This window comes from Oreochromis aureus, linkage group 7, assembly GCF_013358895.1.
Source record: "Oreochromis aureus strain Israel breed Guangdong linkage group 7, ZZ_aureus, whole genome shotgun sequence".
NCBI lineage: Eukaryota > Metazoa > Chordata > Actinopteri > Cichliformes > Cichlidae > Oreochromis > Oreochromis aureus.
In genome coordinates this window covers 65,798,350-65,815,703 of record NC_052948.1, presented here as the reverse complement: position 1 = coordinate 65,815,703, position 17,354 = coordinate 65,798,350, and the positions used below count along the sequence as shown (strand labels likewise).

Below are 17,354 nucleotides of genomic sequence, written 5' to 3'. Positions count from 1 at the left end.
GGAGGGTTTGAGTGGCATCACCAGGGAACAGCTGCCGGCCCACGGCAGCGCCCCTCACTGCCACACCAGGATGCTCCTCGCCGTCTGACAGCATAAACACACAGCTGGAAGCTGGTGGAGGGGGAGGTGACGGGGAGTCGCCCGGGGGGGCTGAGGGAGTCTGAACAGGCCAGGAGGTGAAACCAAGCTGTCCATCTGACACCGTCAGAGGAGGAGCAATTTAACGTATCCCACAGACTTTCCATCATATAAATTATTATTATGATGATTATTGTTGTTATTATTATTACTATTGTTGTTTTTGTTAATATTATTGATGTTGTTCTTATTATTACTGATATTATTATTGTTATTTAAGCACCATGAACAGGAAAACAAGGAGAAATCAAAGCTGAAGCAGGAAATAATTTCACTTTTCGACTCAATTTAATTATTAACAGTCACCTCGAGGTGCTTCATACTGTACAGACCCTACAATCAGTCAGAGACACCCTGTGACCGAGCACTTGGCGACAGTGGAAAGGAAAAACTCACTTTTAACAGGAAGAAACCTCCAGCAGAAATAGGCTCAGGGAGCAATGGGAGCGTCTTCCTTTATGATGATGCCAAATATCAGATTTGTTTATTGATTTCTGCTCGTGAAAAGCTCAGGCTTCCCTCTGACGAGCTCGGCTCTGTTTTAGACACTCAACTGAACATTATAAGAACCATCAGTGATTTTATGAACGCCTGTAAGACAAACACCATCATGGCTGCAAAGGTGTGAGCACACAGGTACCACACTGAGTGGGCTCTGAGCAGAGAGCACAGGTGGACTTTTCACCTGTGTCTTTTCTGGCTGTACGTGCACGGTGATGGTGCTGTGTTATTATTAGTTTTATAATGAATCCTCTCTGAACGTGTATTAAAGCTTCGCCTTAAATTAGTTTTCTTCTCCCTGATGGTGACGACCTCACGTTCACAGGTTCTTCTTCATCGGTGGCGGCTGTTACACCCACTGTGACCAACAGAAGCTTCTCCTGAGCTTCAAGACTTTTATTGGACAATGAATCAGATATATGCAGAGGTCAGCCGTCCCCTCAGAGCTGGCTAAGTTCACCTCAGCTGGTGAGCTTTTAAGCACTAAAACCATCGTCAGACCGGCTTCCTCCAACCGTCCAGCAGCAGTTTGGTGACAGTGAGCATTGATGTGAACACAGCCTGTGGGCTGTTTGAACTGCACTGGCCTCCCCTCGCCGCACTCAGAGATCCTGCACAGGTTTCTTCCTCTCGTCACACGTTGAAGAACTGAGCGTCAGAGCGCGTGATGCTGCAGATGTTTTCTGTCCAGCTGTTACTCTGTACTTTACAGCACAAACAGAGCAGAGGTTTATGAACGCAGCCCAGGCTCCTCTGAGGGTCCTGCCAGCCTTCGCAGCTCAGCTTTGATTAAACTGATCGATACTTCCTGTTTCCTGTTTAATGGATTATTGAGTGACGCCGGTTTTGTTTCTCCTGCTGTGGATCGATGTTCCACCATGTTTATTTGTTTTCTGTCCAAATGTGAAGAATCGGGCCGGAGATCGATGCAGCAGAACTCCTTTCTTAAACATTACAGCAGGAAGAGGAGCTGGGTTTGAGTCTGGACATCTCCATCAACCCGGCTTAAAAGCCGGACCAATGGGACATCGGCGCGTTTGTGGACCAGGAAGCGTCTGATTTGGGTTTGGCGATGAGCAGGTACGGTCAGCGTGCACAGAGCACAACACAGCATGTTTGAATCAAAGACTCAAACCTTCAGCTTTAAAAAACATCCCTGCAGGCAGAGCGGGAAGTGTCAGCCTGGCCGTCTGCGCCAGAAACGCCGGACAGTTCTGCTCAGGTGTTCGCTCAGGTGCAGCTGCTTCACCTCTCCCCTGTTCTCACGCCTCCAACCTGAAAAACACAAAGAGGACAAAGACGTAAAATCACAGATGATTTATGGACAAATAAAAACCGTCTGAATCCAGCAGAAGAGTCAGTGTGTGTGAGCTGTGCATGCTTCAAAGAAACCTCAGGGTGCGGATGAATACGTCGGTAAAATAGTTCACGTGGCAGAGCCTCAGTGATATAAAGAACAGATCGCTTTAAACTTACAGTTTTTCAGATCAAAGCTGTAATTTGTGCTTGTGCACACAGCTCTGCAGACGTCTGCGGGGGAGGTCGTGATGTGCCGTCTTCAGCCTTGGCCTCCTGAACGTGAACCCTGTTTGGATTTCTCCCTGAATCCGGCTCATTGTGAGGAGAGCTTAGGATTCTCACTCGGCCCGTTTGTCGCTGCGGGATCAGGATCAAACTCAAAAGATGAGCTGCTGCTTCTGAAATGTACACAAGTGGTTGGTTAAACCGAGCCCCCCCCCCGCCGTCGCACATGGAGGACATACAGGAGGTGTAAGCCTCTTAGCGCCTCGTATCCTCCGAGGGTCGCGCTGAAATTGAACAGCTTCCAGCATTTCCCTCCTGTTTGTCAGAGCAGATGTTGGAGCTCAATGGGAAGCTTAATGCTACCTACCCTCCGCACCGTATCGCCTCCCATCATGCCGAGCGTGTCGGGGGGCAGATAAAGAAAACGTTTAGCCTCATTCATCTGCCCGATGGCACGCTGACGTGACAAAGACTCTCCCGCTGTCAGAAAATGAATCGCAGAGAAACATTCAGAGCAAAGATGCCGGCCTGTAATCTGGACACTGGGATTATACTCTGAAGGCTGTCACTGCGGTACGGTGGCCCTGAAGGTCACGTACATTTACCAAAAATACGAATAAAGAGAAAATCACAAACATGTGGGCGACCTGCTGCACAGAGAGAAAACGCTCCGCAGCGAGGCCCCGCTAAAGGCCGAGAGACACGGCACGATCTGCACACGTGCCGTGTTTCAGGGACAGCTGTGTTCGGAGGGTCTCATCTTGTTTTTGGGATTAGGCGTGTCTGTCAGATTAGAATAGAGCGGAATAGAATCAGCCTTTATTGTCGTTGTACATGATGCGTGATGTACACCAGCTGTGATGGAATAAAATAGAAATATGAGACGAGAGAAATCGATACAGACACGTCGCAGAACGATTCTGTCGTGTTTGGGGGCGGGGCCTTAAGTGGCGTTTGGGGGCGGGGCCTTCAGTCGTGTTTGCTGGATCGTGTTTCGGTGATGAAGTCATTTAGCTTCTTGGTCGTGTTCGTGTGACTTCACTGGAATTTTGAGATCTGGTGCTTTGGAACATTTTACTCTTAAATGTTGACTTTAAGTAATTGGATTACATGTAAATTTCCCACATCAGGAGTTTAATGTAAAGTGTTAAATTTACTGGACTGGTTTACATTCAGGTTACACGAAGGATCATTATTTACAGGTGACCCCGGTGCAGTCGTGGGTCAGCCTCAGTCATTCACTGATTTCCCTTAAACCTCACAGGTGACTGTTTATGGAAAAATATCCTCCACAAGTTTTTATGGTGGAAATATATCATTTTTAATGCTAAATTATTAATAATATTAATAATGTATACTTTATTGATCCCCATGGGGAAATTCCTGTCTGAATTTAAATTATAATTACTAAATAAATATTAATGTAAATTTTAAAAAGTATTAAAATAAAAATATTAATACTTTATACATTTTTCAATGCTGTGGTGGTTACACAAAGTAACCACAGAGGAAGACGCGGAGTGGCGTACTGTAGGGGCGGGAAGTTTGGAAGCAGCCAATCCGAGAGCGTCATTCATCTCTCTTTAAATTAGAAACATAACGTCTGCAGAGGTCGACTGTAGTCAGACTGTGTGTGTGTGTGTCTGTGTGTGTGTGTCTGTGTGTGTGTGTCTGTGTGTGTGTGTGTGTGTGTGTGTGTGTGTGTGTGTGTGTGTGTGTGTGTGTGTGTGTGTGTGTGTGTGTGTGTGTGTGTGTGTGTGTGTGTGTGTGTGTGTGTGTGTGTGTGTGTGTGTGTGTGTGTGTGTGTGTGTGTGTGTGTGTGTGTGTGTGTGTGTGTGTGTGTGTGTGTGTGTGTGTGTGTGTGTGTGTGTGTGTGTGTGTGTGTGTGTGTGTGTGTGTGTGTGTGTGTCTGTGTGTGTGTGTGTGTGTGTGTGTGTGTGTGTGTGTGTGTGTGTGTGTGTGTGTGTGTGTGTGTGTGTGTGTGTGTGTGTGTGTGTGTGTGTGTGTGTGTGTGTGTGTGTGTGTGTGTGTGTGTGTGTGTGTGTGTGTGTGTGTGTGTGTGTGTGTGTGTGTGTGTGTGTGTGTGTGTGTGTGTGTGTGTGTGTGTGTGTGTGTGTGTGTGTGTGTCTGTGTGTGTGTGTGTGTGTGTGTGTGTGTGTGTGTGTGTGTGTGTGTGTGTGTGTGTGTGTGTGTGTGTGTGTGTGTGTGTGTGTGTGTGTGTGTGTGTGTGTGTGTGTGTGTGTGTGTGTGTGTGTGTGTGTCTGTGTGTGTGTCTGTGTGTGTGTGTGTCTGTGTGTCTGTGTGTCTGTGTGTGTGTGTGTCTTTAGTGTTTCTGGGATTTACTCCCTGTTATTTGTATTTAAGCAGATTTATTCATATTTTAACTCTCAGGATTTTTAACTTTGTAAAACTCAGTTTTTTGTGTGTTTGTTGTGTTTTCAGTGTTTCTTTGGTCGAGTTCGTGTAAGTCTCACCTGAGAATTTACATTTTGTACATTTGTAGATTTTCATCAATAAAAAACGGTCTGCTGATTTTGGCTGTCATGAATATCCCCACATTATGTTTGTTTGTGATTTAAAAGGTTTCTGTCCTCGTGTCCTTCTGTCCTCCCCTCCTGTCCTCCTGTCCTTGTGTCCTGGCTCTTCTGCTGTCAGCTGGTCATGTTAGCACCTCTAACACAGGATGAACCTCGTGAAGTAGTTTTGTTGCCAAACTGAAGGAAAGCATGAAAGAGAATAAAAAGCATAGAATAAAAAACAGAAAAGAAGTCTGACTGTGTGACTGTTGTTCTTTCTGATGCTACGTCTCCAGGATGACGTGTTCCATGGAAGCACACAGGAAGCACTCAGAGCGTTGGACGTGTCTGTCAGTCTTCAGCATTTAGAACACCGCGTTCGATTCGTTTGGTTTCCTTTTCACACATTCAAGGTGCCAATGAAAGCTCGTGGGGTCCTCTGCAGCGGAGGACACCGTCCGGCCGTCTGTGATGGCGATCATTAATGTGTGTATGTATTTTGTGTGTACTGGCTGCTGACTGAGCTGCTGTCAGGTTTTTCTGGTTAAAATAAATCAGGTAAAAGTTTCACTTGAATTTGGCATCCTGAACACACGCGGGCCTGTCGTGGTGCTGATGTTACTGCGATGCTGTGGAGCACACCCCCAGGCCTGAACGCTGCTTTGTGTCTCCGAGTTTGGAGGAAAAATTTCTGAAAACACCAAAATCAATCTGAGTAGCGAAGCTACCAAAGAGCAGAACAACGAACATTTACACTTCCACATGATCATCTGCTGTTTCATGATGAATATAAAAACTGCAGATCAGTGTTTCTTCATAAACCAGGTTTGAAAAGTGATTCAGTCGTGTCCTTTAATCAAATGAAGACGAGCTACTGATGGAAAAGCTCTCACATATTTATGAATGAGTTTTATTTAAAAGCTCTAATTGTTTTTTTAAAATGCTAAAATCTTTGCGTCTGCACGGCGGTCGACTCCAGAGCGCTCAAGTTATTTCGAAACGATTACGGAGGAAACTGTTAAGAAATGAGTCATGGCAAAAATTCAGGTGGGTGCTGCGCTGCGGTCTGCACACTTACACCTGAAGGAAAACCAACGTGATGAGCTCAACGTGACAGTTTCAGTGGCATCACCTCAACTATAAACTCATTGATTTATAAGAATATGAGCTGAACTCATCCTGAAACAGTGGTTTCATAATTTGTTGGATTTAAGACAAAACAGACGAATGAATAAAAAAATGAAATAAAAATTCTGAAAACATTTTTCCAAGATGAATTAATTAGAAGCTAAAATACAAAAGAAAGATTCATTAAAATTTTTAACATGATTGCCACATTTAGGTTTGAATTTCAGTTTTTTTCTGTGTTTAAATGATTAAATATAATAAATGTAATAATATAATTATAGTTTGTCAGATGTTAAAATTTCACATTTAAAGATGAAACGACTCCATTATTCTGATCACACGCAGAAAAACAAAAAGGTCATTTTGTAAATAAAGAACAGATTTTTATTGGTTAAACCTGGACGTTTGTTTTGGTTGGATGGTTGTGAGAGGACGCCGCTCGTGTGCGCTGCTCTGGATTTAATCAAAGCGTCAGTTTTACAGCACCTCAGTGAACGCGGCGCCGTCCTCTGCACTTTATTTAAAGGATCAATAACAGCTGGATGACGGCTCGTTAAACTTGTCGTGGATTTAAACTGAAACCTGGATAATGTTGTTAGAAATACAAGTGAGGTGAAACGAGCGCGTGAACGGGCCGCTGAGGCCGCGCCTCGTTAAATCAGCAGCTCGTTATCTGTGTGTGAAGAAGAGCAGGCGGGTTAATAAAACTAGGCTTTAATGATACGTGAGGATTACAAACATCTGATCAACATAAAAAAACTGTCTCAAATTCAACCTTCCTGTTAACAAATCAGAGTCTGCCCCGCCCCCTGGGGGCCGTGCAGAGCCCGAGGAAATGCTCTACACGTTCGCCGTGTCTCTGCTGTGCTCGTGCGGCTCCAGCTGGCTCTGGCAGTGCAGCCGGCGGTCTCGGGCTGCCGTCTGCGGTAATCCATTTAACGGCGAGCCGCCGCCGTGCAGGGGCCCCAGGGGGCCGTAGGCGGAGTATCCGGGGATGAAGGGGGAGGCGTAATAGAAGTGTCGGGGCAAGGCGGGGCCGTGGGGGAACGGGGGCCGTTGCTGCCCCGCCCCCCCTCTCTGTGCCGAGTCACTACATCCTTTGCTTTTGTCCGAAGACGTGGCGATCTCAGCCAGCGACCACAGTTTGGGTTTGGGGGCCACGTTCGGCCCCTGGGTGGCGCCGCAGGGGCCCTCCTTAGACCGCGGGCTTGGCGTGCGCGCATCCTCCAGCACTCTGAGCGTCTCCGGGGGGGTGCTCCGAGGAGGGGCCGCCGACATGTCCACGGGTCTCTGGTCCACGGGGGAGTCCTGAAAGTCCAGCTCGTCGAATCCTCGATCGGCGTCGCTGCCGCCGTCCTCTCTGAACGCCAAACCGCGGGAGTCTGGGGGGGAGGGGGAGAAAGGCCGGGTCAGACCAAACACACATCAGCGTTCACACGTGCAGCATTATGAGTTCGATTCAAACACACAAACAAAACGCACTGCACATTTGACCCCACCCCCTCACATCTGCCTGATGGTCACAGTTTCAGCAGCCCAAAAAAAATCAGCAGCCAATCAGCAGCTGCTCTCACGACCAATAAAACAACTTTAAAGAAGAAAGAAAAGAATTCAGCCTGAAAGTGTTTGATTCGTCCAGATCAATGACATCATCAGTGAGAAATAATCTAATTGCTCTTCACTTTTTTAAAAATGGGTCCAGAACATTCTTTGATTTTAACCGATGAACTGATAAAGTCTGGAATGATGATCTGAAGCTGATCAATAATCTGATCTATAAACAAACAGCAGCCGTAACAACGACAAACCTGATCATAACGAACCGCTCGCTCCGCTCACACTCAGAACTAAAACCACCGATTTTATAAAAAACTAATGAAACTGTTTCCACGGCAGCCGCTCTGACTGCGTCTGTCTGCGTTGATGTCATCGACTACAAGAACGGAGGGAGAGGAGCGCCGACTCTGTGCAAACATCTCCAGGTTCCCGACGCGTGTCACGCGCAGGTCATTTTAAAACCGATGGATGGACCGCTCCCCCCTCACTCACCGGCCTCACGCCTCGGCTCCATCTCCTCGCCGCTCGCCTTCAGTGGCTCCTCGTCCTCTTCGTTGCGCTCCAGGTCGATGTTGTCCTCCTCTTCCTCGTCCTCGCTCCTGTTCCGCGGCGTCCACGTCATCTTGTTCTCCTTCTTCAGCCGTCGCCGGGCGTTGGCGAACCAGGTGGACACCTGCGTCAGGGTCATCTTCGTGATGATGGCCAGCATGATCTTCTCGCCCTTGGTGGGGTACGGGTTCTTCCGGTGCTCGTTAAGCCAGGCCTTCAGCGTGGCCGTGGCATCCCGAGTGGCGTTCTTCCTGTAGGCGGGGTCTCCGTACGGGTACGGGCCCAGCGCCCCAAACGGGTGGTAGTCCAAGGACCCGGAGATGCCCGACGATGGGTCGTAACCCGGACTCTGAAACAGAAACCATCACGTCTGTCAGCTCGAGTTCACACGCAGTTTAACCTGAGGGTCACATGACCACACCACTTCTAACTACAGACCCAAACACAGACTGAAGGAGGAAAGACACTCGCTCAGTCACAGTTTAATTGACCTGAAAAATCTCACAGCCTCACAAAAATGTACAATGTTCCTCCTTCAATTTAAAATACATTTAAAATAAATGAGAAAAATAATAATTTTAAAATAAAAATAAATTAAGGAATAAGTAAAAATAAATGTAAAAATTAAAAACAAAAATAAGTTTAGAAAAATTAAAAATACATTTAGAAATAAAAATACATTAAAAAATAACTTTAAAATAAAATAAATTAAAGAATAATTCAAAATAAATATAGAGAATAATTAATTCAAAAATAATTTTTATCTTATAAATAAGATTTTTAAAAAGATAAAAACAGATTAAAAATAATTTTAAATAAATGTACTAATAAATTCAAAAATCATTGAAAATAAATGGGAAAAATAACTTTTTGAAGAACACTGATATTTTCATTGTACGGACCCGGAACCAGACCCGGACCCGAGCCCTGGCCGGCTCCGCGCGCACTCACCACATAGGAGCTGAGCGCCGCGGCGGCGCGCGGCTCCCCTCCGTACGGCAGCTGGGGGCCGAAGCCGGGGGAGGTCGCCGGTCCGGAGTACGGAGCGAAGGCGGAGCCGGACGCGGAGCGGCCGAGCTCCTCGGAGCGCGCTCCCAGGAGGAGGCCGGAGCCAAAGGAGGAGTGCAGAGCCAGAGGCGCGTGGGGCTGGAACAGGAAGCCCTGAGGGTAAGACATGACTTTTACGCGCGGGAGAAGTCGCGTCGGAGCGCGGGACGGAGGAGGGAGGAGCGGGCGGAGAGGAGCGGGAGTTCCAGGAGCATCGCAGGAGGCTCGCGGCGGCACTTTGTCCGCTCCGGCTCTGCGCACCCGATCTGCGCCGAACCCGCAGACAGACTGAGCGGAGAGGAGGCTCAGCTCCACCTCCGCACGCTCACACCTCCTCCTGCTCGCTCTCTCCTCTCCCCTCAGCCCGCGCGCACTCTGTTAGCAGGTGGAACTAACGCGCCCCTACAAAATAAAAGCACCAGGATAATAACGCTTCACGTTCCTCACACGTGCAGAGTTTCTGACAGTTTGTGCACGAGACACGTCATCAAAGTGCGCCGTGGACCAACATGTAGTTTATGAAATATTCCACTGCTTCACTGAGTGAATGGGTTAAATGCAGAGAGGAATTTCCCCAAGGGGATCAATGAAGTATACATTATCATTATTGTTATTAAATGATTCGTGACAAAGAAACATGTGGGACCCGCGCAGGACTGTTACACTGGCTACTCCACTCTTTAGCTCCTGTCGTTTGACTTAGCCAATAAAAACTTTGGGTTTAGGCTTAGCCAATAAAAATGCTCGGTTAGGTCCTTAGTTTAAATAAAGTCCCAGCAGGACACAAACATGAGCTGATGTGTGCTCGGAGCTCAGAGGGTTTAAACCTGCATTACAGCTGCCGGCCACCAGATGGCGACAGCAGTGGTTTCAAAGTGACTGTAGCTCTGCAGAGGATTCTCATGTGATGTCACGCACATGTGATACAACCTGCGTTCACTTTGGTTGTTAGCAGGTCGTTGCGTTCACTTGTAGTATGCTCTGAAGACGACGATACGTCTGCAAACGCTCATCTAGAGCTCGCTGAGTGGGAGTAAAAATGTGAGCTTCAAACAGGAAATAGAAACAATTCACACTTAGAGTTCAGAGTTGAACGACTTTTGCTTTAAAGGCAAATGATTATAATTTCATTTTTAGTAGTTGGCAGTTGTTTGCAGACAAGTTGGCATCTTCCATGCAAACTATAGCAAACAGAGGTTATCATGCTGTGTTTCAGGAGGAAGGATTATCCTCATTGGCTAAAACATGTGATTGGCAGGTCATTAGCCAATGAGTGTGCAGTTTGACAGCTCTGGTTTTAAAACAAAAACGCTCATGTTGAGGTTTCGAAACTTCAGTAGATGATGTCTCAGACGCTACATCACAATTAACAGCCACAGGGGGTCAGTAGGAACAACTTTAACTTCTACACAGAGGAAAAATCATCAGAGGGGCGGGTTTTGAGTGTATCACAAAAGTTACATTCCTTCATTCATTTTCAGTTTAATCGATTACTTCCTGTAGAAATGTCATCTGTTATAATTGTGTGACTTAAGAAGCGTTCAGGACGTGATGTCACTTCAGGTGTTCCGGATTCCACTGATGTGTAACAGGTGACGGTGTGAGCAGGACAGATGCCGTGAGAGGCGGAGGAAGTACTCTCACTGCAGTACAATCCTCTGAAACATCAAACTGGGCATGTGCGTGTGGGAGAGCGTGGACACCTGTGGCTGATGCTGAGTGTCCTGAGAGCAGCTCAGTGAACTTTGAGGATCTAAGCCCACACCGCCTCCGCCTAATCTGATTAGTGGGGACTATAATTAGCAGAGCAGCAGCAAGGCGAACACTTCCCGCCTCAGTGGAAGTCCGGTCGCTGCTTTTCGGTGAAACCAGCTGAAGTCCACCTGTAATGGCCGCGTCCACGGACTTTCAGGACGAGGCTGCATGGATTTCCACGTTTGCAGGTAGGAGCAGAGCGAGGAGGCCAAGCTCGGCTCATTAACTGCTGTTTATCCCAACGCTCCACAGGCGACTGCTGTTGTGATTTGGCGCTATATAAATAAAATTGAATAGAATTGAATTAAATCGAACAGGCCACTAACATCACAAACTCTAAATTAGCTAAAGAGACCAAACGGTTTGTGTATCAGGATGTAAACGTGTTTATTTAACATGGAGCCTATGGGGATGGACTCACTGCTGCCTCTGCTGGACGTCACAGGAACTGCAGCTTTATTTAGTTTGAACTTTGGTAAAGTGAAGATGGAGGTTATGAAACACGAATGTTAAGGTTTCAAAATCCAGACTTTGAAATGATGTTACAGGGGCTCCTTCCATCTTTTGTATACAGTCTGATCCAGCTCAGATCCTCACGCTGCATGTTTTTCTGCCTCTAACTCTTCGATATTCCCGTGTCATGTTTTTGATCATGTGACTGATGGATGTCAGCGTAGTGCAGGATCTGAAATGTTAGGCAGAGTCACCTCAGCCTTCGTTTCATAGATAAAGTTTAGTCTAGACTCCATTTTCATCTTATTAACTCAGGCCTGGCTTTAGTCTGAGATGTTTTTAATCCCTCCTCCTGCTTTAGGTGATGGTCTGCGTGAGATGGCTCGATTTGAGTCTGCGATGATGCGATGCTAAACGAAAATTGATTTGCTGCAGTGAATCCTGGGGAAAGTGAGCAGCCTCTCTCCGGCTGCACTGAGGGGCTGCTCCTCTGCAGAGGCTGAGCAGTTTAACAGAGATGTTTTCATGCTTTTTTAAGCATCTTTCATTAAAGCCCTCTGCACCGACTGAGGTGAGCGTGCCTCTCCTCCTCCGCCTCCTCTTGGGTGCTGATGATGTTCAGGAGGGCGAGCCCACCGAGGGCTTCCTGCTGGATGGAGTAATGACTCGGAAAAGCTCTTTCACCATCTCCACGGCGAGCCCCCCAGCAGGCCCGCCCCTGGAATGACACTGTTCTGCTGTTTTATCATATCAAAAAGTTATGTTCACAATTTGCACGAACAAAGTCGAACACTGAGGGGAGCGTGGCAGCGGCACTCCCTCCGTATTCTCAGTGGCACGACTCTTTTGTGCAGATTTTCACATGAAAGCAGCGCTCGTTTGTTTCCTCCAGCAGCTCCTGAATGAGCTCAGCCCGTGGGGCAGATGTCCAGAGGTTACTTAAAGACTGTGTGTTTAATTAATTGGAAAACACTCGTTTTTAGTAGTTATTATTCAAGTATGAAATGCAATCCTTATAATCTGTGCGCACACATAATTAGCACCCGTGGGATTTCAGCATGCAGTGCTTAAGAGAGGAGACGGTTACATCAAACCGGCGCACATCCTCATTCAATGGTTGTTTACATGTTGATCAATGAGTGCTGTAATCAGATGAGAGGCAGAATTTAGGAGAGCAGCGGCGAGTCCATCGGCAGGAAATCAGTCTGCACTCAGATCTGATCCTCTCACCGCAAGAAACGACGTGCTGGATCTCCGTCCTCAGACCGAAGCTGTTTGCATTAAAGAAAACCTCTACAAACCAGGTGTGAGAGAGGACAGGTGTGTGAGAGGACAGGTGTGAGGGGACAGGTGTGTGAGTGGACAAGTGTGAGAGGACAGGTGTGTGAGAGGGGACAGGTGTGAGAGGGGACAGGTGTGAGGTGACAGGTGTGAGGGGGGAGGTATGAGAGGACACAGATGTGAGAGGACAGGTGTGAGGGGGACAGGTGTGAGAGGGGACAGGTGTGAGGCGACAGGTGTGAGGGGGGACAGGTGTGAGAGGTGACAGGTGTGAGGGGGGACAGGTGTGAGGTGACAGGTGTGAGGGGGAGGTATGAGAGGACACAGATGTGAGAGGACAGGTGTGAGGGGACAGGTGTGAGAGGGACAGGTGTGAGGCGACAGGTGTGAGGGGGACAGGTGTGAGAGGTGACAGGTGTGAGGGGGACAGGTGTGAGAGGTGACAGGTGTGAGAGGTGACAGGTGTGAGGGGGGGACAGGTGTGAGAGAGGGACAGGTGTGAGGGGGGGACAGGTGTGAGAGAGGACAGGTGTGAGAGAGGACAGGTGTGAGGGAGGACAGGTGTGAGGGGGACAGGTGTGAGAGAGGACAGGTTTGAGAGAGGACAGGTGTGAGGGAGGACAGGTGTGAGAGGGGACAGGTGTGAGAGGGGACAGGTGTGAGAGAGGACAGGTGTGAGGGAGGACAGGTGTGAGGGGTACAGGTGTGAGAGAGGACAGGTTTGAGAGAGGACAGGTGTGAGGGAGGACAGGTGTGAGAGGGGACAGGTATGAGAGGACACAGATGTGAGAGGACAGTTGTGAGGGGGGGACAGGTGTGAGAGAGGACAGGTGTGAGAGGTGACAGGTGTGAGAGGGGACAGGTGTGAGGGGGGACAGATGTGAGAGGGGCAGGTGTGAGAGGACACAGATGTGAGAGGAGAGGTCTGAGAGGGGACAGATGTGAGAGGGGACAGGTGTGAGGTGACAGGTGTGAGGGAGGACAGGTGTGAGAGGTGACAGGTTTGAGGGGGGACAGGTGTGAGAGGTGACAGGTGTGAGAAGTGACAGGTGTGAGGGGGACAGGTGTGACAGGGGACAGGTGTGAGGGAGGACAGGTTTGAGGGGGGACAGGTGTGAGAGGACAGGTGTGAGAGGGAGAGGTGTGAGAGAGGACAGGTGTGAGGGAGGACAGGTGTGAGGGGGACAGGTGTGAGGAGAGGACAGGTTTGAGAGAGGACAGGTGTGAGAGAGGACAGGTGTGAGGCGGACAAGTGTGAGAGAGGACAGGTGTGAGGGAGGACAGGTGTGAGAGGGACAGGTGTGAGAGAGGACAGGTGTGAGGGAGGACAGGTGTGAGAGGGACAGGTGTGAGAGAGGACAGGTGTGGGGGGGACAGTTGTGAGGGGGACAGGTGTGAGGGGGACAGGTTTGAGGGGGGACAGGTGTGAGAGAGGACAGGTGTGAGAGGGACAGGGTGAGAGAGGACAGGTGTGAGGGAGGACAGGTGTGAGGGGGACAGGTGTGAGGAGAGGACAGGTGTGAGAGAGGACAGGTTTGAGAGAAGACAGGTGTGAGAGTGGACAGGTGTGAGAGGTGAGAGGTGTGAGAGGGACAGGTGTGAGGGGGACAGGTGTGAGAGGGGGCGGGTGTGAGGCGACAGGTGTGAGGGAGGACAGGTGTGAGAGGTGACAGGTTTGAGGGGGACAGGTGTGAGAGGTGACAGGTGTGAGAGGTGACAGGTGTGAGGGGGACAGGTGTGAGAGGGACAGGTGTGAAGGAGGACAGGTTTGAGGGGGGACAGTGTGAGAGAGGACAGGTGTGACAGGGGACAGGTGTGAGAGAGGACAGGTGTGAGGGAGGACAGGTGTGAGGGGGACAGGTGTGAGGAGAGGACAGGTGTGAGAGAGGACAGGTTTGAGAGAAGACAGGTGTGAGAGGGGACAGGTGTGAGAGAGGACAGGTGTGAGGGAGGACAGGTGTGAGAGGTGACAGGTGTGAGGGGGGACAGGTGTGAGATGGGACAGGTGTGAAGGAGGACAGGTTTGAGGGGGGACAGGTGTGAGAGAGGACAGGTGTGAGAGGGGACAGGTGTGAGAGAGGACAGGTGTGAGGGAGGACAGGTGTGAGGGGGACAGGTGTGAGGAGAGGACAGGTGTGAGAGAGGACAGGTTTGAGAGAAGACAGGTGTGAGAGTGGACAGGTGTGAGGCGGACAGGTGTGAGAGAGGACAGGTGTGAGAGGGGACAGGTGTGAGAGGGGACAGGTGTGAGAGAGGACAGGTGTGAGGGAGGACAGGTGTTTGGGGTACAGGTGTGAGAGAGGACAGGTGTGAGAGAGGACAGGTTTGAGAGAGGACAGGTGTGTGGGGTACAGGTGTGAGAGAGGACAGGTGTGAGAGAGGACAGGTTTGAGAGAGGACAGGTGTGAGAGAGGACAGGTGTGAGGCGGACAGGCGTGAGAGAGGACAGGTGTGAGAGAGGACAGGTTTGAGAGAGGACAGGTGTGAGAGAGGACAGGTGTGAGGCGGACAGGTGTGAGAGAGGACAGGTGTGAGGGAGGACAAGTGTGAGAGGGGACAGGTGTGAGAGAGGACAGGTGTCAGGGAGGACAGGTGTGAAGGGTACAGGTGTGAGAGAGGACAGGTGTGAGAGGTGACAGGTTTGAGGGGGGACAGGTGTGAGAGGTGACAGGTGTGAGAGGTGACAGGTGTGAGGGGGGACAGGTGTGACAGGGGACAGGTGTGAGGGAGGACAGGTTTGAGGGGGGGACAGGTGTGAGAGAGGACAGGTGTGAGAGGGGACAGGTGTGAGGGAGGACAGGTGTGAGGGAGGACAGGTGTGAGGGGGACAGGTGTGAGGAGAGGACAGGTTTGAGAGAGGACAGGTGTGAGAGAGGACAGGTGTGAGGCGGACAAGTGAGAGAGGACAGGTGTGAGGGAGGACAGGTGTGAGAGGGGACAGGTGTGAGAGAGGACAGGTGTGAGGGAGGACAGGTGTGAGAGGGGACAGGTGTGAGAGGGGACAGGTGTGAGAGAGGACAGGTGTGAGTGGGGGACAGTTGTGAGGGGGACAGGTGTGAGGGGGGACAGGTGTGAGAGAGGACAGGTGTGAGAGGGGACAGGTGTGAGGGGGACAGGTGTGAGAGGGGGGGTGTGAGGCGACAGGTGTGAGGGAGGACAGGTGTGAGAGGTGACAGGTTTGAGGGGGGACAGGTGTGAGAGGTGACAGGTGTGAGAGGTGACAGGTGTGAGGGGGGACAGGTGTGAGAGGGGACAGGTGTGAAGGAGGACAGGTTTGAGGGGGACAGGTGTGAGAGAGGACAGGTGTGAGTGGGGACAGGTGTGAGAGAGGACAGGTGTGAGGGAGGACAGGTGTGAGGGGGACAGGTGTGAGGAGAGGACAGGTGTGAGAGAGGACAGGTTTGAGAGAAGACAGGTGTGAGAGTGGACAGGTGTGAGGCGGACAGGTGTGAGAGAGGACAGGTGTGATAGGGGACAGGTGTGAGAGGGGACAGGTGTGAGAGAGGACAGGTGTGAGGGAGGACAGGTGTTTGGGGTACAGGTGTGAGAGAGGACAGGTGTGAGAGAGGACAGGTTTGAGAGAGGACAGGTGTGTGGGGTACAGGTGTGAGAGAGGACAGGTTTGAGAGAGGACAGGTGTGAGAGAGGACAGGTGTGAGGCGGACAGGCGTGAGAGAGGACAGGTGTGAGAGAGGACAGGTGTGAGAGAGGACAGGTGTGAGAGAGGACAGGTGTGAGGCGGACAGGTGTGAGAGAGGACAGGTGTGAGGGAGGACAGGTGTCAGGGAGGACAGGTGTGAAGGGTACAGGTGTGAGAGAGGACAGGTGTGAGAGAGGACAGGTTTGAGAGAGGACAGTTGTGAGGCGGACAGGTGTGAGAGAGGACAGGTGTGAGAGGTGACAGGTGTGAGAGGGGACAGGTGTGAAGGGGGACAGGTGTGAGAGGGGGCGGGTGTGAGAGGACACAGATGTGAGAGGAGAGGTCTGAGAGGGGACAGATGTGAGAGGGGACAGGTGTGAGGCGACAGGTGTGAGGGAGGACAGGTGTGAGAGGTGACAGGTTTGAGGGGGGACAGGTGTGAGAGGTGACAGGTGTGAGAGGTGATAGGTGTGAGGGGGGACAGGTGTGAGAGGGGACAGGTGTGAAGGAGGACAGGTTTGAGGGGGGACAGGTGTGAGAGAGGATAGGTGTGAGAGGGGACAGGTGTGAGAGAGGACAGGTGTGAGGGAGGACAGGTGTGAGGGTGACAGGTGTGAGGAGAGGACAGGTGTGAGAGAGGACAGGTTTGAGAGAAGACAGGTGTGAGAGAGGACAGGTGTGAGGCGGACAGGTGTGAGAGAGGACAGGTGTAAGGGAGGACAGGTGTGAGAGGGGACAGGTGTGAGAGGGGACAGGTGTGAGAGAAGACAGGTGTGAGGGAGGACAGGTGTGAGAGGGGACAGGTGTGAGAGAGGACAGGTGTTTGGGGTACAGGTGTGAGAGAGGACAGGTTTGAGAGAGGACAGGTGTGTGGGGTACAGGTGTGAGAGAGGACAGGTGTGAGAGAGGACAGGTTTGAGAGAGGACAGGTGTGAGAGAGGACAGGTGTGAGCCGGACAGGTGTGAGAGAGGACAGGTGTGAGAGAGGACAGGTTTGAGAGAGGACAGGTGTGAGAGAGGACAGGTGTGAGGCGGACAGGTGTGAGAGAGGACAGGTGTGAGGGAGGACAAGTGTGAGAGGGGACAGGTGTGAGAGAGGACAGGTGTGAGGGAGGACAGGTGTGAAGGGTACAGGTGTGAGAGAGGACAGGTGTGAGAGAGGACAGGTTTGAGAGAGGACAGGTGTGAGGGAGGACAGGTGTGAGAGCGGACAGGTGTGAGGGGGGACTGGTGTGAGAGAGGACAGGTGTGAGAGAGGACAGGTG

General features: G+C 50.4%; 1 protein-coding gene across 1 annotated transcript; it reads right to left on the bottom strand.

The window, feature by feature from the left end:
- Positions 1–6,226: 6,226 nt before the first annotated feature.
- Positions 6,227–9,327, bottom strand: irx5b (iroquois homeobox 5b). Its single transcript, XM_031738517.2, has 3 exons — positions 8,865–9,327; positions 7,857–8,262; positions 6,227–7,189 (listed from the first exon to the last, which is right to left on the bottom strand). Exons 1-3 carry the CDS (start codon positions 9,087–9,089, stop codon positions 6,648–6,650), a joined length of 1,173 nt encoding a protein of 390 aa, XP_031594377.1. The 5' UTR covers positions 9,090–9,327; the 3' UTR covers positions 6,227–6,647.
- Between the last annotated feature and the right edge of the window lie 8,027 nt (positions 9,328–17,354).

What these genes read in the sequence shown, in the direction of transcription:
- irx5b (XM_031738517.2), bottom strand. Translation starts at nt 9,089, where the DNA reads ATGTCTTACCCTCAGGGCTTCCTGTTCCAGCCCCACGCGCCTCTGGCT. An exon ending in CGGCGCTCAGCTCCTATGTG is followed by an intron (nt 8,263 to 8,864) that starts GTGAGTGCGCGC and finishes TTTCTGTTTCAG; the next exon opens with AGTCCGGGTTACGACCCATC. An exon ending in GGAGCCGAGGCGTGAGGCCG is followed by an intron (nt 7,190 to 7,856) that starts GTGAGTGAGGGG and finishes CCTCCCCCCCAG; the next exon opens with ACTCCCGCGGTTTGGCGTTC.